Source organism: Symphodus melops (genome assembly GCF_947650265.1).
Source record: "Symphodus melops genome assembly, chromosome: 2".
Lineage (NCBI taxonomy): Eukaryota > Metazoa > Chordata > Actinopteri > Labriformes > Labridae > Symphodus > Symphodus melops.
In genome coordinates this window covers 10,072,612-10,095,743 of record NC_136692.1, presented here as the reverse complement: position 1 = coordinate 10,095,743, position 23,132 = coordinate 10,072,612, and the positions used below count along the sequence as shown (strand labels likewise).

Genomic DNA, 23,132 nt, shown 5'->3' with positions numbered 1-23,132 from the left:
TCTCCTCTCCCCTCAGTGTGCTTTTTCCCCCACTGATACCTCCAGCAGACAGGGGGTTGATAGATTGGAGGTACAGTGGGGCTGTGCTGTTATTTCTAGAGCCAGATGAAACTGCACTATAGCAAACGGGCACACCTCATTTGCTTCGGGCCCCTTTGGGAGTTACATCTGCATGTGCCTGCCTTCCTGCTGCCTTGCTGAGCTTATTACCATATTCATAATGCCAGCGGATATCGATTTTAAATATCACACCTGTTCCACTTTTTTCCGTACACTTGGAGCGGCATCATCTTCTAGCTTCATATGCTAAAGGCCTGTGATTGAGATGGACAGTCGTGCTGGTTGACCTCTCCCTGTGTAATGGGTAATTGTTGTAATTAGAGTTTCTGTATTTGTTTTGGTCAGCCTGATCCTCATTAAAGGGTTAATGACATTCAGCACGTGTGTTCTGGCCTCAGGTTATGTACCCATCATTTGTCCTCCATTGTAACTGGATTTTGAATCCTCCTAAATATGCTAGCAATAAAAATGATAGGTACTGGAAAACTGGTAAATGTCATGTCAATACAGAAATCTAAAACACTTGTGAAATCAAGTTGTACTGCCAGGTTAGCACGAGGATATCATGGCTGCCATTGGTAATTTGTTTGATGAAAAACGGATTACTTGCCATTTATTACTTAATAAAAGAAAAACAACAAAGTGGAGTGCCAAGAGAGTATGTGTCATTAGTCAGTTACACTGAATAAAGCAGAGTCACTTTACATCAGCTCTGTGTTTCACCAACTCTTTGGAAGGGACTGCAATGTAAGCTTCTGCTAACGTTAATTCAGCTTGTTTGCAGGTGGGGACAGCAAGCTAAGCTTGATTACGAAATTCAGCTTTTGGAATTTTTATCGAAAAAGAAAAAATAAAGTAGTTGCTTTGCCAAGTGTTTTTAAGTCTCATGAATATTATTCCCAGTAAGTATCAGACCTAGACCTTAACTTTCAAATATTTCCACTTTGACAGACTCCTTGCACTGCATCCTACTACTTGAGAGAAGTTGTGGCCTTGCACAGATGGAATCGTCTAAGACAGTTGGGCTGTTGACATGACAGTCCCTTATGATGGCACCAGAGACAAAACCTAGCAGCTGGCTCTGTCTCAGCCCACCTAGCTAAAGGGCTCTCTTGTAGCCATGCAACAGTCACCCAGGCTTATTAAACTTTCATCAACACTCTCAATGAAGCTTCTCCAGAAGTGGCGACAACACAAGGAGACATAACCCCTGAGGAAAGGGAGGATGATGACAGTAATGTGTAAACCAGGTAGCGACACAGAAAATTATATTAACATATATGATTGGCCTATTTGTGTATGCTTCAGCTATGTGTGAGCTTGATTAATAAAATACTTATAATAGTTGTATGCATAACAAACATTGCGTTAAGTTTGCGTAAGCTTGTTTATTCAACTAGTGTTAGTGGTAAAACTTGAGAGCAGACAAGTTGTCTCGGGTGTGATTCAAGTGTACCACATAGAGTATGGCCTGCAGGAGATCTGAAGGCAACCATGCTCAAGCAAGGAAGTGGACTTCTACGTGATGTAATTCTAAAAAGCTCCTGTTGCTTCAAAAATCTTACAATCTACTTATTTCCACAATAGCAGGATGTACTTGACCCGGAAGTAAAGTTGTAATGGTTGCCTTTTATTCTTTCTGCTTCTTGTCCAATTTGAAAACAAACTGTGTGCATACTGCCACCCACTGTATTGTATTGAGTACATATATTCAGGCTCGAAACGAGGTTACTAATGTGAATACAGATCAGCGGGTAGGTACTTAAGCTCGGAGACGCTATGAAACATACCTGCCTCGTGTGCAATAGCCTAGAGAGAGGATGTTCCAATTCATGCCATACACTTTGTTTAAAAGCTCTAAGACCAACACCAAATTTGTGACGATTTTACTGACAGTTAAAGGAAGCTAACTCTCTTCATACAATGGCTATAGTCTTCCAGATGCACGTACTGTATGTAGGCCTACTTTGAGTCTTTTAGAATAGAATACCTATGGTACAGCTGTGGGTAGATCTTTTTTTTCTGCCAAAGGTGCAAAAAAAAATTCTATTGACTAAAAGACTGACAGTTGAACCTCAATGGAAATAGCGATCAATTAACAAAAACACAGAGACTGTTTCTAGATCATGAGTACAGATTTAATATCCCAAGGTTGTTCAGGAGATAACCATTTGGTATAAGGTTCAAGATGTCTTTACTAGTACCCAGAGATCATTCCAGAGATAGATAATGAATTATATAAAAGCAATTCAAATCAAACATTAAAAACCGCATACATTAAAACAAAAATCGATTACATCAAGTCACGGAGAAGTCCTCAAACAGACACCAGTTAAGAAGCTATAAATAAATGTCCTGACATGGTAAAACTGCATCATTTTGTGCTCAAATTTGTTCAGCAGTGTTATATTAGCTGCAGGTATAAAATAGTTCCTGTAGCACTTTGATCTCCCTTCAGGAACTAACCTCTTCTAATACAAAGGGCTGTTAAATATGTTTGGCCTTATCAAGCACATTTGCAGAAACAAGCCCAGGTGTATTTTTTAAAGCTGAGTAATGAAACGGGGATGGTCAAACATGATCACTGAAGTTCAAGAAAATCCCTTCCTATCTATTATTTTATGTAGATAAAAGATACATCCTATGGATGCGCTGGGACACATCATCAGTGATGTTTCCTGAGTTCATTGGGTGTTTCGGGTCTCGCAACATCATACACCCTCGCCCAGGTGACCTAGACTTGCGTCCCAGCAGCATCAGGTCACTGCTGCCTCCGTTGCAGTCCTGATGGCTGTTCTCCTTTGTGACCCTCTCAAACCCAGTATGGTGTAGACTCTGTAGAGAGAGCGTCCTGCAAAGCCTCTGCTGCCTACCTCAACTGGATAACATTGCCCTCCACCCTCATTTCCGGCTGTCCTCAAGGAGACCCTGATATTTGGCCAGCTTCCTTTCAAACGCCTCCTTAATACGGTCCTCCCAGGGCACTGTCAATTCTATCAGGGCAAGTCATCTTGAGGCCTCTGATAAGATGACGATATCTGGTCGCAATGATGTTTCTGTGATGTGCGCCGGAAGAGTTGAGTTGCTTTCCCAGGTCAACCAGTAACTGCCAGTCCTGTGCATTTGAGAGTAGGCCAGCTGAGGTGTGGTTTGGGGCTTGTTGGGTTCTGCTCTCCAGATGTCAGTCCAAGTGAGCTTGTGTTCCATAGCACCTTCCCATCTCTTCCAAGCTCCCTGTTGCCTCATGCTTGCCATCCTGCTAGATCTTGTCTCTTCCACTTCCCTTACTTCCTCCTGGACAAGCAGTCTTCTCTCCTTGCCCCTTGGCTCCCTCACGTCAAAGTTAACCTCTGGGGCTGGTTGGTCAATAAGGGCTCTCTGATGCTCCAGTTCCTGGTCTCTAACTGAGTCATGCAGGGTGGTATAGAGACATTGTCAGTTTAACAATTAAAACGTTTGTACATTCATTATTGTTCAACATTCACAAACATGTTGAATAATAATATTGGATAATATAATACATTTACAAGAGGAGTTAAAGAGGAACATTTCCTAATGTTAACTGATAAGGTTATGTCTCTCAGGAAGGAGGGACAGAAATTTCAAACAGACCCATAAAGACTTCACTATCCAGAAGCCTTCATTGATGTTTAGTCTGTCTGAGGAGATCTTAATCTGGTAGAAGACAACTGTTTTTCAAAATCATTGACATTTTTGTAGATGAGTCTGTAGTTTTTGTCAAAGAGTTCTAAACTAGTTTCATTATTCATGGTTGATGAGTTGCATGTCTATAACTGGAAGGGACCTTGTAAGCGCCTGAAATGTAACAACGATGTGTTACATTTCAGACTCTTACAGACATATCCATTGGCTTAACACGTCATAATAGCTTAAGTGGTGGCAGCATATTGTGGTGAAAATGTCCCTGAAGACAAATGGCAGTATACACTAATTACTGGCGAGATTAGAATAGGCAGGACACACACAGTCTTGTCTGGCACTGTCTGTTACCTTAATATTGCATCATTTTGTTGGAGGATTATTTTGAAGCCAGATCCAAGCAGGCCTTCTCTTTGTAGTGTCTTTGAAAACAAGCTTTTTTGAAAGAAGGCTTTACAAATAAACAGACCTGGCTAGCAATAAAAGCTGCCAACAAAGTGTGGTGACTGGTTTAAACACAAGTAAATCATCTCTTAGACTTTATGGAGGATCATTATTACATTAAAAGGAAAATTACCTTTGTCCCATGGCTCCCATACATCAGTAAGCGTCAAGTGTCCGATGCCCATTAGTGGGGTTGATGAGCCTTAGAGCGGCCAATTGTGTCCAAGAACCCGAGGAAGAGCAGAATCGCCAATTCATAGTTTTTGAGCCCATCGATTTTTTTCTGTTCTTTTGCAGGTGTTTGCATCTGTTTGAATAGTTGTGTGTCAGACTGGTGAAGTGATGAATGAGAGATGGTGCTGGTGATTCATGATGTACGCAGTCAGTCCCCTGCTGATCAAGCATAAGGTCTCAAGAACAGCATATACACTCTGAAAGTTTACAGTGTGTTTCCATAATGTGAAATGAACACAAAAGAACAATGTTTCCAATCACTGTGCCTTCTGAATGACCTTGCAATTGTGTACATTAACCCTACAAACTTGACCTTTATGAGGACGTTGTCATTTACCACATTGCTTTAAAGAAATGTTTTAACTGTTTTAAAGCATTTTATTTAAGATCTTGACACGTATATTTACCTGAAGTGATGTTAGAACACAAACTACCTTGTCATTCATTACATGGCTTTATTAAAGTGTGGTCTCAGTTGCTCACAGTGAATGTCTAATGTGTTACATTAATTAAAGGTCCCATATTCTGCTTTTTCTGGTTTTATTTGCTCTTTTGTGTGTTTTCCAGATCTCCTGTGCATGTTTGGGTACATCTATGTGCAAAAATTCAAAGTCAGTGGAAACGCTGCTTCTCCAACGTCCTCCTGTTTGCTGTAGCTGCATAACTCCTAGCCCTCCTCGTTGAAAATTATCGGTGTGACATCATGTCAGTGTGATGTCACTGATCCACTGGCTCGTTGTAGCAAGCACAAGCTCACACTGCTCCGCTTAAAGCGACAGTCTGAATTCCCAATATGGTAAAAGGGAAGGGAAACCTCAGAGAACAATGGTGAATGACTGGCCAATTACAAGAAAGCAGATCGGCCAATCAGATCAATCAGATCAGACTTGGCACACGTGGAGACCTTGCTCTTGGTCCACTTCTGAGCACTAGACGTACAGGCAGATGAGAGATGCTGCATGGAGCGGCAGTACATGAAACCAGACATTTTCTTCAAACGTTAGCGATAGTAAACATACTTTAGTAGACACATAAAATAGATATTGTATCCCCAAAAAAGGCATACAATGGGGCCTTTTAAATCTTAACAAAAATACTATTTAAAAGAATTTATAAATGTTTGTATAAACAAATGCATGATGAAGGATTCACATCAAGTCAAAACTTCAAATTCAAGGTATTGATTCTCTCTCAATGACTGTGTCCTTGTTTATGTCATTGCTGTAATTTCTTTCCTTGTCCTTACTTTATCTCCCACTCTCTCTACTTTGATCTAAATTCCACTCCATCTTTCTATCTTTCAGGTGTAATGCTAACACCAAAGCTGTCAAAGGTGGAATTCAGCCTCAGTAAGTCCTTTTATTTACTATTTAACTCAACATAAGAGCTGAAAGTAAGGATGTCACTTACTTTCCTAGTTAGCACCATATAAAGGACATACAGACTTCCAGCATAGTCCCACTTTCAGTGATATGAAATCCCTCTTTTCCTGGCACTGACACACAAAAAAGCTTCATGTTCTATTATGCTCGTCTACTCAAATAAAACCAAATATAAAAGTCCTAGAAATCCAACAACGAGCAGATGCTGACGGAGGGAAGTAATTCAGATGTAAGACAAGATTAGTGCCACATCTTCAGAGATCCTAATAACTCTCATGTCTGACACACATATTCCATCTTTAGTTAAAGGGGAACACAAAAAGGCACAAAGAAAGCTTTATAAAGAAAGGCTTAATATATTTTTGTTGAGGTTATCTGTTTCATTTAATCCAAAAGACAGGATTAAATTCTGTTTCCAGACAATTAGATATCATAGAACATGGCAAGTTTTCTAAAGCAGAAATTCAAACTTGGATACCATTTCAGTCTCTAAAAGGCCAGACTAACAGCCTCAAAGATCGGAATTCAGGTGACAGAATCAAATGTTTCCTACTGTTCTGTTCACATTAAATTGGAAAGGGTCTATATACAGACGTTCCAGGACTACATTATCCATTAAATGTCAGTGCTGTAAGAAACAGTGATCATTCCACAATTGTATCCTCCCTTATGCTACTCAATCAATTCTTTGTTTGCTCAGTGCTCGAAAAAAGAACTATGATCGATGAAAAAAAACAACAACACATCAACATATTCAAACTGCATGTTAATACCTTATGATGCTTCAAACCCCTAATGGTTCTATTGCAGGGTTAACCAACCAATCAGAGACTAAGAGCCACATTTTGTACTGTGTTACTTTTAAGAGCCACATCACACACACTGACACATCCTCTGCTCAGACACATTTATTGAAAATATCACACACCAACATGATATTGACCAAAAATGGACTTAAAACTAACTAAGACCACAGGCCAGTCATTGTCAATAATGAATATTGTGTGCACTGTCTCAAACACATAAACTCTCAGTTCAATCAAGTCCACAAACAAAAAAATTACAATTTACAATAGCGCATAATGATCAAAATGTGTAAAAATCATTGCGATTGTGTATATTGTGGGTTTTTTTTATTGACTGGATGTTCTGTGTGTTTCCTTGTCTGACTTCCATCGTATTCTGTCCAGCTCGACACATGCCTGCCGCGTACTCCCTCGAAAATAGACTCACAGCCAATTTGAAGCAGAGAATGGCACAGTGGCACGCTCCGGAGATGGACCGCTGTGTTTCCTTTGTATAAATTATAAATAAACACATAGTGGAGATAATTAAATTCAAAGAATGCATAGATATACAGTATACATGCATATATATATATATATATATATATATGTTTTACAGAAAACTCAAGTCAAGCCTTTGTAATGTTTGCTTTTTTTTTAAAATGTTTATTCTATTCTAGTTTAAACTCAGATTTCACCTAAGGTCAAAGGTTTGTACTTCAGTTGAAAAACTACTTGAAAGAAAGTGCTCTGTTTGAGATTAAGTGAATGAACTTTTCATAGATCCATTGAACGCTCAATGAGTGTTTAATTTATCTAATCTCGCCCAATGACACAACTTTATGTGCGTTACATTTAAATCTAACATTATTCATCTTTATGAAATGAATACGAAAAGATCTAAACTACCCTTGGAAAAGGGAATAGGGGTTCATTTGATCATGGTTTACAGTATTATTAGTAATTATTTTCCATGAAAACTTTAATTAATGAGTTGGACTTGCCCCTGTCGTATTAAAGTTAACTATCAGCTACCTGTCAGTTGGAACACAAGTTTAAGGCAAGCTTGTGTCACGCTTTTTGCTTTCACAAGAAAACTCAGTTAAAATGGAATTATAAAGGACAAATGAAAAAAGAAACCATGAACTGAATCCTGACAGCCCACACAAGCTTTTCAAAGGCAAAGATACAATTCAAATTGTTACAAGGTCCCTTCCAGTGTTACACATGCATCTGTTCAACCTCGACTAGAGAAACTAGTTCAGAACCCTTTGACAAAAACTACAGACTCATCTCAAAAATGTCTAAGATTTTTTTTTTTTAAAGTTGTCCTCTACCATAATAAGATCTTTTCAGACAGGTGCAAAATCAATGAATGCTTCTGGAGTCTTTATAGGTCTGTGTTGCTTCCTTTGATAGAAGTGACAGCTAATTTTAATCCCTCAGGAAGGTTATTACCGGAGCACAAAAGTAGTGTCCGATTTATAAAATTTTAAATTAACCCTCAGTATAGAGCAGCGCTAGATAACGGGGAAAAAGGGAGGTTTGTTTGTTCATGTTGAACGCACAGAAACAATTAACAAAAGTAACAGCAAAACCTTCTACTTCTTGCTTCAAGACTTTTATTTCATTTCATTTTTGTTTATTTGTGTCAAACATGCCAACACTTATGATGTTCACAGGAAAACAGGAAGTAATAATAAATAAATAAATCCTATCATGTTCGGAAAGGAGCAGGGAGAAGAATGCATCTTAAAGACATTTGTGTTCCTTTTCAAGCTCATAGTTTTTGCTGTTGTGAAGAAAAAAAAACATCTTTTCTGAAGTGATTTTTTACAGCTATTACAAGCTCTGAAATAGGTTCTAAATGTCAAAATAAAATAAAAAAGTCTTGGAATTACATTTTCTACATATATATCCAAAGAATGGTGCAGCGGAAATGTGCTGTAAATAGCAGCAGCTTAACTAATGTGCTTTGTATTTTGCAGAATTCTTTTTAAACATGAGGCTCTGTGCACAGTGATTGTATAGAAAACAGGATTGTATAGAAGTCTGTTCATCGTTAAACACTGTACACTTGTCGTCACCTTCTTATATGAATGAGCATGAGTGATAAGCGGCTCTCTGCAGCAGATGGGCATATTTATCACTACACCACAGCCTTTGTTTTCTCTCCCTTCTCCCCAGACCAACCATCAAACAGGTGTGCAAAATGGTGGCACATGCAAATATTGTTGTCAAATTAATTGAAGCATTGAAATAATTATTGTGATGAATAACCATCTTTGGGAGATGAACATATTTTCTGTCTCCTGTGGCAACTCTCAGGGCGCCCCTCGCGATTAAATGAAATTTGGATCCATTGTGGGTTCTCTGAGGCTCAGTGCATTAAAACACATTTCCTGCAAATTCATCTTGAAAGAGCTCGGCCTAGTCCAATCACAGAACATAAATACAGCATTGTAATTGAAGTGTCCAAGGGTGGGCAGACATTATTACTCCAATTGCCCAATTATTATGTTAATTTAGTAATCAGTCTCATTGTAGTTTACTAGGTGAGTTGCTTGACAAGAAATGCAAACCACAACATTGCTGTATTACTTTCCATCTAAGCTTAGACTTGCAATTACAAAAAAAAAAACCCAAAAATATTCTAATAAAATACATTTCAAGTTCTTCTTTTGTTGCACTTTATTCCATTATGCTCCTTTCCTCCTCTTCTATATTCCATACTCCTCTTTTTTTCCTCCTCTTTTATCTCCCCTCTCCCTGTTGCTTCCTTCCACCAGCTCCAAATGTCTCTCTGAGGGACTCCCTCGTCTTTTCCCTCTGGCGCCCTCTGTATTTCCCTTTCCTGCCACCCCCATCCAGCATCATAATAGCTCTAACCTTACAGGGTCAGTCTAAGTGTCATATCCCTGTAAGAGAGCCAGCGTGGGGATGCATGGTTGGCCACCCAGTCCCATTTCGATCACCAGTTTGTCAGTGGTTAACTGTGCAGCTGAGTGGGGAAGATCCCTCGGGCCAGTCATGTATAAGTCCCCCTGAAGTGTCTGATGGGATGAGACAGCAGCATATCTGCAGTATCCCATCTACAAGACCTGTGTGTATGAGAGTGTGACTGCTGACTGTCAGTATCGTATCAAGTGAAGAGCCTGTGAAATTTAGGGCAACGTAATGAGATAGGTGATAATATGATGAAACTGGCTGAAACACAAAAGGCCGAGCTCTTTGGAAACCTTCGTGGCCCCTGCAGCATGAACTTACGCACTTGTTTACATATCTGAATTGATTTATTATATTTCTGCATTACATCTTCTGTAAAGAACAAACACAGTTCATTAGAACCACCAAAGAAAGGGCTATGTGGGATCAGTAGAGCTCCAAAGAGAAATACATGTTTGAGCTCCAGTACATTGCAAGATACACAACAAATCTCTCAACAACAACTCTTATATCCTTTGCTAGTAGAATGAAGGCTCTAATTTAAAAATCTGTCTTGTGGCTGAACAAATGTATTTCTTAAGCTGGTAATTTGTTGGAGTTCTGAGATCAGTTTTTCTGTACATTTCCCGTCCAAAGACTCTATATACGATTTTTTCTTTTACTTTCATTATTAGCAGCCACAATGTGACAACTTACTGAACTGGTATCTTGTTAGCATAAGATTAAACGTGCAAAGGTAAAGGTGTAGTGTGATTCCACATAAAATGCCAGCTGAGCTTTATGAACACTTTGCAAAGGGCATCTGTTCTATCCAATGAACAAGTCTGCCCTCAAACATTTGCACAGGCGCCAACATGACATGGAAATCTCTACGTCATTAAAAAAAAAAGTCCTCAGTTGGCTGATTGCATATAAACTCACTAGGCTGTAAAACATGCAATAAAAAAATAACAATTACTCTTACAAACATGCACGAGGAGAAATCGGGACACCAGAGCACGTCGTCCTTTTCCATGTTTCAATCATTCTGTCATTACTCCCTCAGGGTTTGTGGGAAAACACGGAGCTGTAGTTCAATGCCTCTCAATCCCACTTTGGTTTTAGATTCTACAAGGTGCAACCATGCTGCATTAAAGCCTAAAATATAAACCCATTCATATGAGAATGATACTCCTCATGTTTCCAATTATTTCAAACTGGTACAGAAACATATGGTCCACACTAAATTTCTTGTGTAAGGATCAAAACATTAGAACGATAAAAAGTGTTTTTCTGTAAAAAATATTCGAAAATAAATCTATTGAATATATAAACGTAGAATGCTAAAACTTTCCTGATTAACAAATCGGTTCTTTGCAATAGCATTCTCATCTTTGTATTTCTGCATCAGAACAGCAGCAGTAAGACATACTTCAAGGTTTGCCTTGTAATAGCTGCATGCACTAAAGTCCATTTAGAGCGAGTTATTCCCTAAATCCCTTCATTATTCAGCCCATGCTCCCCTGCTGTGGCGGTGCCCTTTCTGCAGACGCTTTTCCTTATTCTCTGACTAAAAACTCGGAAGTGTGCCTGCTCAAGGATGTAAAGAGTTATTGCTTCATTTAAGCACTTACATTTTAATATCACACAAAAAAAGATTTTGCATTTTGAATAGTTTCAGGGGGAAGACTAATCTTTTGTGGACACATACTGGGAAGAATTGGAGCAATTAGCTAATTTGATTATATGTCAGTCTTTTAAGCTTAATGTCAGATGGTTGGGATGTAATAGTTGAGGATTTATAAATTAGGTTTCATCACATTCTTTTTTAAGTTCAACATTTATGTTGTTTCTTCTTCTAAATACAAATCAAGTAAATTGGTGATCAAATTATTCAAATGTGTCACCTCTTAAGTTTTGGATCAATAGTTCTTCTTGCTAATTGATTAATTTTTCAGTTAATTTCATGAAAATATTTGCTGAGAATGGAAAATCTAAATTCATCTTTTGGTAAGATATTATGAGCAAAAACGGGAGCTATAGTTTCAAGTTTTAACTCTATGTATTCTGGTTATTACTGATGATTTTCATCCCTGCTTACTATATAGTAGGGCCCAGGTTTATAGGCTATTTTCATGATTTGTGACTAGTTGAGACAAAGCAGAGTACAACAATATCCTAAAATCATTGCCTATTCTTAGTGCTTTTAAACGTCTGCAGTGTAAAGAAGCACCACATTTGTCACATTTAGATATAAATCTTGTCCATGTTACATTAGTGCCTCTCATTACACACCCCAATACTAAATGCTACCAATAGTCCCGGCTAACAAGATTTGTACACCTGCTAAATGCCATTTAGGTTTTTTAGCTCCTGGGCGAGGATGAAACAAATATGGTTATCTTATAACGAATGTTTGTTATTAATAATGTGACAATATTCTCTCCTTGTATAAAAGTACTGCAACAAAAGAGTGTACACTTGAACATTACTTCAGCAAGGTTTAGTGAAAAAGATAAAACCACCAAAAGCGATTAAAAAGGTTGACTTAAATATTAGCTTTATAATGGATGAGTATCACTCTGGATTTGTCTGTGTTTGTATGAACAAAGGTTAACCTTGTGCTCACTACTGTCAGCGTCTCTGCACAAACTACATGATCACAAACTATACAACTTTGAAAAATTGATTTTTGCAGGTGCACACTGAAACAATTGTTTTCCTTATCTTTTCATAATCATAAAAACTATTTTTAAAAAAGAGAATAGAGAAAAAAGATCTATTCTGTACAAGCATCAAGGCCTTTGATGCCCTTTTACTGAACCCTTCATTTCATGGTCTAACTTTTTTTTTCTGGCTCTTCTGACACTTTTTAAAATTCCTCAGACAAGCACCTCTTTCATCTCTTGTTGCTGTTGAGTTGCTTTACTGTTCAACTTTCAGTCACAGAAGATGGAGACTCACACTAAGAAGCAATCTTCAGCTCTTGCTGTTATTTTAATGGAATTTCACCCATACAGTGAAATCATCCAGTCTTTGTTATGCAAAATAATGTGTGAAAGTGACCGGGCATTGTGAAGCAGATTGATTGCTGTTAACTTGCCAGGATCGTGCTGTGAAGAGAGAAAGAAGCTTTTGGAAAGGATCCAATGAGATTACTTTGCTCAAGAGTAAACAAATGTTCATTAATACAACAATTTAACTCTGTATGGTGTCATTTTCTGCTTAAGAGGTCAGTTGGAAATCATAACAGGAATAAAACTTTTTCCCCGACAAAGATGTGCATACACATATTTAAAAGTTTCGAACAGGGGTCGGTGTTTTGTTGCAATCCGAGGTCCTAAAAAATGCAACATTGCTCTATCTGTCTCTACTGCAGTCAGAAAACTAGGAGGTTTTGATTCGTACTGTTCTACATTTACCGGAAAGACTTCATATTTGCTATCTTGTTAGGGGCCGTTTTCTGTTCAAAACCAGGAAGCATCAGTTTCCTATAAAGGAATCATGGGGTCAAAAGTCTTCCTGTCATTGAAAGCCAGCAGGCCAGATTCTTTTTACAGTCTATGGGCCAGACTGACATGCTGCTTTTTAAAAAATAAACATGTTTTTTATTTGCTCTCTGATTGACAGTTGAACAGTTCAGGGAGAACCCTGCCTCTCAACCAATGACAATGGGGATCAGCTCCGGCCCCCCATAACCTCCAAATAGAAAAAGCAGTATAGATAATGAATGGATGGATTTTAAAATACTTGTTAAAAGCAGACTCTAGACGGTTTCTGATACAACAACAAAAAGGAATACTGATAGTATTCAAGTCCATGGAGAACAGTGAGTAATGCAGTAAGGTTCAGGAAATAATAAGAAACCTCTTAGGATAACACATTCATACTAGAAGTCACTTGACTCAGCTCTTCATAGCTTTAGTATAAGGTAAAGAATCTGACATGTGATTTTTTTTTAAATCCTTGTCTCATGATGATTTTTTTGCTGTCTGTCAATTGAACCATGTTTCTCTCACATTTATTGTCATGTTCAATGTTTGGTGCAGTGTTAGCATTTGGTTTGTGTACCTTTAAGGTCTCTCAGGAAATCATCTTCCTCTCTGATCTTGTCTTTTGTTCATCATCTCATCCTTTTCTCTCCTTCCTCCTCCTGTACTCTGCATCCTTTCCTCTCTCTCCATCCCTCCATTCCCATCTCTCTCTTCTTACTCTCCTCTCTGCAGCCTGTAAGGATCTGGTGTCCTCAGGCAGAGACAGAAAGCCCAATGCTTTGGTCCAGGTGGCTGTCGTAGATCCCCAGAAGCAGTGCCTCGTCACTCAGACCTGCACAGAGATAGTGGAGGTAAGGACACGCGCACAAACACATACACACACACACACACACACACACACACACACACACACAGAGACATGGCCCATCCTCCTGTGCTTCTCTGTGACCTTTTGATGTTTGTTGTTTTGCTTTGTCTCCGGGTCACTGAGTCGTTGTTGGTGTTCTCTCCATCTCTGTCTGCCCTCTTTTTCTCCACATCTGAGTCATTGAACTGGAACAGACAATGAGAGTTTGCTTTCTCTCTCTTATGACAGTTGAGTCTAGACATTTTAAAGAGTTGAGTATGTAGAGGTCTTTTTTTGTGGGTTTAATTATGTGGAAATGTCATTCAGTGTTTTTTGGGCTCTTTGACTTCTTTAAATGCTTTCCTTACAAACCCCCAGTGTGACATTATTGTCCTACACACACGTGTTTGTTTTGGGCAGCAACAGCTGCCCCCTGTCCCACTGTGGAACACCCCCTTACACACATGTGCAAGCACACACACACACACACACACACACACACTTTTTTTCCCTGCAAAGTTTCCTGACACACCTCGTTTTCCTGCTCATCCAGTGCAGCTAAATTATCATAACTCTCTTTCAAAGACTCCACTTCATCTGCTTTCCCCTCAGTCTTTTAGGGGGAAAAGTCGTGTGTGCGTTTTGGCTGTGTGTGTGTATGAGCATGTGTGTGTGAGGAGAAACACAGGATGTGGTAGGATAGCGTATGCTGGCTCAGCCGGCTCTGCAGCTACTCAGAGAGCCACTGGAGTTTTGATTTCAGGGCTGTAATGATCAGGATTTGAGGCTGAGGATATGGACTGCTTTCGACTCAACAAAAACAGGGTATGTGCACATTTTTGTTATTCATACAAGTCTGTTTTAATTAGGAGGTTAGCAGCAGTATAAGCGGTGTTAGCTTTTACATTTACAAGTATATTTAACACTTCAGGCAGAAATCAAATAAAATGTTTCAGTATTCTTAAAAAAGTAGTATTTTAGCATAGAAAAATCAAAGGTTTTGAAAAAATGTAGTGGGACTCTGACATTCGTTTGAATAGATTATCAGTGTTTTATCTAGAGAAATAGAGGAGAAATAGAGGTGTCTTGTCATTACATCGGTTAGCAATAGGATTTCCCACTCATACATTTTCATCCGACATGCACGACAGCAGATGGTCATTAACCTTTGTGACCAAACAAAGACCAGAGCGAGTGAGTATTGATGTGTGTGTACTGGGGCGCCGCTAAGTGTGTGTAGTATGAATCTGAAGACAGTTGGGCTGCCCCTTGTGTTTCTCCTGTTCGTCACATTCCCTGGATGCCAGCACTCAGCAGCTGCTGCCAACTTTGCCGGACACTGACTACCGTCTTTGTTGCATTAAAGCCTCAGCTTAGTCCTCCTTCTCATGTGTTTATTAATCATGGTATATGATATTAGGGTTTCATTTCAGATAATGAAACATGCCATCTGCTACTTAAACTCTTTTCCATGATGCTGTAGACATCAGTTAGGGAAAAAAAAGATGGTAACAAAACTAATTTAATCATGTCGACTGTGGGCTTTACAAAACTTTTCTCATGTCTAATCATCTGACCTCTACTGTGATTTATTGGAAAACTCACATTTAACAGAACTCAAAATTTAACAATACCAAAAAAAGTATTCTAATGCTAATGTTTTTTTAAAGTTCTGACTCTCCCTGAACACTTCTTGAATTTGTAACAATGACTGTTCTCAAAGACAGTGTGTTACTCTGTGATCCATTTGTGTTGTGGGAGTAGGTGGTTAAATATTGATTTTTAGCAGCTCAGTTTTATTTTCAGCAATGTTTTGCACCATTTGGATAGTTTCTCATGAAGAAATGTTTTCTGAGAGGATACGAGTCCAGAAAGTTTGATGTCAACCGCTGATCATTGTCTGAATAAAAACCTAAAAGGCATTTTATTCTTAAGGATTGCCTTTTTTAAATCAAATTGTAATAAGCTCAGCTCTATCATAAAGGTCTTGTAGGTTGTTGTCTGTCACACATTCTTAGTAAATAGTTTTACCTAAATGCCAATGTATTAGAAAAAGGTATCGAGCTGCTCTTTTGATTCCTGGGAAGATTTTAGACTCTAATTTGGCTGTTTGGCTTTTGACAAATTTGGTAACATATTCTGATGGTGTTTAAGTCTGCTAGCCCTAAACAATAAAGCACATATTCATTATTATTACCTATACTTATAATACAGGCTGATATAAGCATATTTAGTGACTATCGGCAGATTTGATCTCGAACACACACTGTCATGAATACATTTATTCACCAGTAAAAAAGCATTTCCTTTGAGTTTAATTGTTTTGCACTAGCAATTTTCTGTCACCAACAGTGTGTGTTGTACGGCTTACAACAAGAATTATCACTCTCCAGAGTGTCAAGCAGGTTGAGTGACCATCTTTTCTTTATTATACTGGAGATATTCTCCTAAGTGTTAAAAACTGCATATGAGTGACCCACACAATAAATGTGCATATCTACATCTACGGATTGAAGTTCTTATTAAGAAATCAGCGTCATTTATCAGCATCAGCCTGTTTTGCTCCCCAATATAGATACTGGTATCGGCCAAAACAGTCCAATAGCAATCCCCGGTTCATACTCAGTAGAACGAATACACTGCATGCTCTAAAACTGGGACACAGTTACGTGTTTCCTTGAAGACAGACCCCTTTATTAGCACCAGAGTGAGGGAAAGTCTCAGTGTGAGCTCTGTTTCTTAATCTAGTGTTGGTGAAACAGAAAGGACCAGTGACAACTTAAGTAGAAAAAATCTAAAGCCCTTTATATCTCCTTATAGTGCTATAGGAAACATTTTAGACAAATTGTATTTGAGGCAGGCCAGACAAAACCAATTTGCTATCGTGTGTCTAGGAAAATCCCTTTCCTCAAACTGAAGGGATGGGTCCTGGAGTGGTGGTACTCGAGGGGGATTTGGCGTCATGCAAAGCCAAAGAGATATAAAACAGCCTTTGATGTCATGCTAGTGAAGCAAAGACCCCTCTGCATGGAACCAGTCCAAAAAGTTTGTGTTTATGTGTGTGCAATTATAAGTAGACATGGGAGGGAGAGTAAGAAACTGGAAATCTGTTATTTCCCCCCAACCCAATCATGGCACACACCCTCTAATGTGCTAAATTAGCCGTTTACTGATGTCTGCAACCCAAATGGACAAAAGGACAAGAACGCTACAACTGCCTTCCACAGCGTATGTTGACCACTTTGATGACAGAGTGGCTAATGTCTTTGTGTGAATGGAGACAGTCTTAGCACTTTAGCCCATTTCAGCCCATCAGTAAGAAGATTGAGCTGCTGCTGAGGCTGCCAAGCATGATGGTAAGTCTGAATGAGGCCTATTCAGTGTGCCAGGGAGGGAGTTATGAGGGGTTATATCTGTGTGTTTACCTTCACATTCATGGCTCTGTGTGGTTTTTTTTGTTAGCTACAGTAGTAATATACATCCAGATTAGCACTAAGCTCAAAGCACAGCATTGGTAACTCTGTGTGTGTACGCACTGTGCTGTATTTGTGCTGTGTTTTTTGGGATGTTTGTGCAGACAAACCACAAAGCTGCACGGCTGGGCGGCAAAATGGCACCAGGCATCAGGACTGGTATTACCCTGTCTGCAGAGGCTGAAACAAGAAGCTGCAGATTTGTTTAGTTTCCCCTCTGTCAGCCAGTGGAAGATTTCTGCAGGATCAGTGGGGTTAGTGGTGCGGTGAGGAGATAGGTCTATGTGTTCTTGCTGTGTGTGTGTGTAAGTGTGTGTGTGTGTGTGTGTAAGTGTGTGCTGCTGAACACATAATTCTGTCTTTGTGTGCGTTTAGTGCACTACTTTATTAGGGTACTTCACACTTTCCCTCCAAATCCTCTGACATGTCTCTGTTAGACTCGTTGGCGTGTAAAAAACACCTAAACTGCAGTTAAAGTGATTTAACATCATTGGTATTAGTGTTGTCTTTAAATCAGAAACTACAGGAATCTTTAGGCCCTTTTGAGGTAAACATCTACATTTCTGCTGTTATGTTTATGTTGTGTGGTTATTGAGATGACTTGCCTGCACACTTTCTCTAATCCTCAGACTGAACTAGAGTAGTATAATCTGTGATATCCGTGTATATGTTTTGATCGAATCTAAACATGAAATTTAAACTATGTTATTTTAAAGTTATTTCTGAATTTAAGATATACAGACAATATTTTCAGCAATGTCTATTTTTAGTAGTACTCCCTTCATCCGTTTCATTTTGATGCTAAATGTCACACAGCTTCACACAAGTTCAAGTTAAGTTGCAGTGCAAGTCTTTTTGATTTATTTTGTCATATGTTTTTTGATTTTTTAACTAACATAAAAACATGAAGCACGTATTCATACATGTTTATCTAGTTTTGGTGTTCCCCCTCCAAAAGAAAAATGCTATGACACACAGCCATAGCTTTTAACACCAGCTGAAGTATTTCCCTTGTTATTATGTGTGGGTCAGTCATATTTATAGATTTTAAATTAGATGTTCCCATTGTGTTTATTGTGGATATCATTCATACTTGCCAGCCTTTCTGTCATATCTTTTTTTTTGTTTGTTTTGTTAAGCTCAAGTATATGATGATACATTTATACATGTCTGCCAGTCTGTCTGTGTCAGTCTCATTACAACTCCCCAGCCTGTCCTCACAGCGTCTCATGAGGCTGCATTTTAAAGACGCCCATCAGAGGCGTGCAGAGGAAGTGGAAGTCCCAACTGTAAACACAAAATACTTTGAAATGGTTCAAAAAGACGAAACCAATTGACTTAACAATCCTTGACCAATCTTAGAAAAGTTATTTTATACACTATTTTTGTTTTAGTGTTGCATTTTAACAACGATAAATTAGAACTTACAGAGTATGTAAGAGTTTTGGGGGTTTTTTTTGGGGGGGGGGCGCATTTTGGCCATATCATACTGGTTTGATTTCAATAAAAACGATGACGATTTGTCTTGTGAAGATTATTGGAACGAATAATGTAACCTCAGTTAGTAGAGCGGGCGCACAATAAACACAGGTTTATCGGCCACTCCTCGGCTCTTCATGCATGTCATCTGTCCATTTCCTGGATCTTTTCAGCGATCACATCTTTACAGGCACAGCACAATTAAAAACAATCAAAGGAAAGTCTCCTTTTGCAATGCATTTTTGAAGCTGGAGACTAATTTTAGATTCTTGCAAAGAAGGTGGTATTATGACTTCACAACTGACCATCAGTCCTCAATCTACTGACGCTGCAGCAATGTTAGAGAGAGCTTTGAATCCACAGAAAACACCAGAGACACAAGTGTCAAGGTGGACATTTTTGGGGTCTAATGAAAAGCAAAGTCTGTGCAGGCCATGATGGAAACTAGCCCTGCAGTTCAGGAGGTGCAGAAGTGAGGACTGGGCTTTGTGATTACTGGAAAGTTGTTAATGAATATTAGCTAACGCTATGCAGCCCTCTGGTGTGTTTGCAGACCCAGCACTGGCTGCTGGGAGCATTGAATGAATGCTTTTGCCACTGTGCCAACCTACCTGTCAACAATGGTTGCTCCTGGCTTTTAGTCAAAGCTGCAGCTGTAGTTATGCCAGAGCTGCAGGTAGACCCACGAGGAGAGCTCTATCTACTCCTTTTTTTGTGCCCAGGAGACGCAGCATGGGAGGAGAGATGAAGACGGAGAAAACACCAAGAGGAGAAGGACACACTGAGCCCAGCTGTTGGCTCATTTACCCAACAAATCCCCCCCCCCCCATTTTCTCCCTTTGGCTTCCACGCTTTTTTAAAGAACACGTGTGTTGCAGCACAAACATGCACTAGCGCACACACACACACACACACACACACACACACACACACACCCACACAGAGTATTTCAACCTGCTTCTGTGCTGTCCCTCTGTCTGACAGGCGAACAAAGACCCGCTGTTTCTGACGGGGGTGACCTTCCCTTCAGAGTATCCTGCCAGCCCGGAGACACTAGTCAAGCTGACTGTGTATGATGCAAAGGACAAGAGCCAGGAATCTGTGAGTAAACAGTTGTTGTGTTTCTCCGTTTATGTATATGTTTGTATGTAGTTTGTCAGCGCGAAAGTTAATGATGAGGTTGTGTTCAAAGCCGGTTGTGAAGCAGTTGTCTTTGAAGTTTTGGCTTTGCAGCAGTGAGCTTTAGACTTTACAGGGGAAGAACATGAAAAGCTAAGAGAAACATGCAGCAGCATCTCATTATGTTTAAATTTATCCTAAAGATTCAGAGGTGCAAAGAGTTGTATGTTTGGCTGGTAGTAAACAAGGCAATGTCCTTGTTGTCATTTATTTTAAGTTATTCTCAGACCAAGACCTTTGCTTTGAGTCTTGTAGGAATTGGGTGTTTAACCTTTCAACATCTGAGCAGAGTGGCTGTTCTCAGGCGCTGATCTCCTGGGAAAGCCAGTCGTCACATCTGTGGGAATGTAAAAAAAAAAGAGCCAGGCAAGGAATCCTAAATGGGCCGTGCTCTGATTTAGACATTTTAAACAGACTATATAACATGTTCTCAGAACGGGTGTGAGCATGATCCTAATCAAGAAACCCACTCATCCATTGCTGCCAAAATCTTAATCTGGCATAACTTGCAATGAAACATTCATGAGCTTTACGATGAGTGAGGACTCCATTATAGTGTAGCAGTGGGGAGTATGTGCAAATGATTATCTAGTGGCTCAAAGCCAGCAGTAGCACAAGCATGGTTGCTTTTTCATTTTGTCTGGCGTAAGTATTTTTTGTGCACTTACAGTAAGACTCTCCGTGTGTACTTTAAAACAAGTCTACCTTCATCATGGTGCAGGGTTGATGCATTTCTCTCTCCTTCTTTTTTGTTTGGTCTGAAATGTATTTCAACTCTCTGAAGACCATTTTTATCTCCAACCTAAGCATTACGCAACTCTTTAAGAAAGGTCCTAAAATATACACCTACGTTGAGTTTGATTGCACAATGAAGTGATGTGATGTTAGTTATAATTGGGCTTTAATTGACAGTTGACTTCAGTTAAATTTAACTTCATCTATGTCAACATATTTTACTGTTATACTTGAGTTATAAAGTAGTAGAGTATTCCCCTTAGAGAAGTGGTCCTGGACCTGTGTTCCCTGGTGACAAAAGGAAAATCAGAAGCTTATTAGAGTCTAATAGAAAGTCCACCTACATTCATCCAACGTGTAATTCATTTAGCTCACTTTAACTTGTTTTTTAATCTGTCTGTGCCAGGATAGACTTGTTTGCCAAAAATGTGCTCTGAAAACATTCTTCAAAGTTTGCTGCTTGCTTGCATTTAATCAACGAAATGAAGGACCTAGTGATGCAATTTGTACAATTTCTTGTGATCTTGTGATTTATAAGCCACATATCTTTGAAATGTATGCAATCAAAACAGATGTGTCCCTTTTTTCCAACTTAAAAAAAAACAAAAAAACATGGCAAAAATGTGAAACACAACCTCCCTTCATTAGTTTGTTTGTACTTAAAGCAGGGTTAAAAACTAGTAGCATTGTATCCGTACTGTGTCTGAACCCACCCCCTCCCCTCTATGCTCTGAGTGTAGGCTTGTGCTTGCATTGAGTAGGGAACGAGCGAGGGAGACAGGGTTGCATGATTGGTTCATCCAATTGGTACCTCGTGGCAGACAACTTTTTACAGGCTTAAAACAGCTACAGATAACAGATTTTCTTCACTCCTTTTCTCAGAGCACATTAATTATTCATGTCTGTCAGGTCCTTTAAGACAATTTCAACCAAATTTTTACAAAGCGTATCTGGAGTAAATGATCAACCCTGCCTCTACATGTGAGTTCCATCATGTAACACACCAGTTGGTTGGTTTTTTTTTTTCTAGTAGTGGTATAAACTTGTGTGTCTGCTCTGTAGTCATTTACCTCTTTGAATTCAGCCTTGCAACATAATCCCAGATGAAATTAGCTTGGAATGGGAACACAATGGTTTATTCTGAGGTGTGTATTGAATATTCATGTTGAACAACACCCATGTGTGCCAAATGCTGTGTAAACTCTGTTCATTGCCCGCCTCCTTCCTGGGAGACTTTTTTTTTCTGCCACCAGAGGTTTTACTGAACACTAAACACACTGAACAAGAAGCCACACAGGATTGTGCCCAGTAACAAAAAACAAGGATATTTCCCTCAGAGCTGGTGAAATATCCACTACTAAATTTAACTTATTGAGGATTACTTTATTATAAAAGGCAACTTTTGCAGGTAGCTGCTCCCTAGTGGCATTGTTATGCACACTGTTTTATTTTATAAGTTACTTTAGAATTTTGAATTCTAAATGTGGTCCATGCTGTCCCTCACTGTCTCTCTCTGAGTGATATTTCTCAGTAGCTCCTGTCAGTCTGTCACTGATAGACAACGTGGCATTTCACTCTAGCCTGGCTTTTAGAGCTTAAGGCTGAACCAACATCCAAACAGGACAGGTGCTGTCTCGCCTTCTTCACTCATTGTCACCCATAGCTGTCAAAGAAGTTTTTAAATGAGCTGCATCACAACTTTCTGTGACCGTTAAAACATTTTAAAACACTGAACAAAGTTCCCTCTTTGTTTCTCCAGGTAGACATCATGCAGTGACTGTTCAATTCTTGAGAATCTTTGTTATTTTCTCAGGCACCAGTTCTATCACGCTGTGGTTGGCTATTAGATCGCTGTCTCCCCTCGGCTGGGCGCTGTGCTCATGCCTGGCTCTCATTACAGACTCTTCAAGTGACACATGCATGACCCAGAACATGAGCTGGCACAATACGTCATCCCCAATCTGTTTAAAAGAGTCAGATTGGGAATCACTCAAGCAGGCCTCAGTCATTTAATATTGCCTTTTATTTGAGGAGAGAGAGAGGGCGCATGGAGGCAGATTTACTTTGTTTGCGTGTGTGAGCTGTCAAAACTTTTACACATCACTCTTGGCTCCAGCAGCAGATGTTGTGCCACGAGCTGATTCGCTGCAATGGAAAGCAGACAGCACACATGGCAACCACTGAATATGTATTAAAAAATTTAACAAATTGGCCGTTTGGTCTGATACACCACAGCAACAATTTAGCATAAGAGTTGTGGAGTGGAAATAAGATGGGAGGAAATTTTAACATGAGGGGGAGGGAACTGATGGAGCGCGGTTTATAGATGACTGCTTTAACATTCGTGGAGAATTTCATAGGCGGATGATTTCCCTCCGCCCTGGGCATCCCATTTAGATATTCTAAGATGACACTGGCTGCTTGGTCATGAATAT

At 39.3% G+C, this 23,132-nt stretch overlaps 1 protein-coding gene across 2 annotated transcripts in view; it reads left to right on the top strand.

The window, feature by feature from the left end:
- The window catches only part of inpp4b (inositol polyphosphate-4-phosphatase type II B), a 133,189-nt gene that overhangs the window by 10,513 nt on the left and 99,544 nt on the right, over positions 1–23,132 (top strand). For both annotated transcript variants that reach the window (XM_079337457.1, XM_079337456.1), the window contains exons 3-5: positions 5,703–5,747; positions 13,717–13,835; positions 19,768–19,884. In XM_079337457.1, coding sequence (XP_079193583.1) covers positions 5,703–5,747; positions 13,717–13,835; positions 19,768–19,884 — 281 coding nt within the window. The remainder of the gene's footprint in view (positions 1–5,702; positions 5,748–13,716; positions 13,836–19,767; positions 19,885–23,132) is intronic.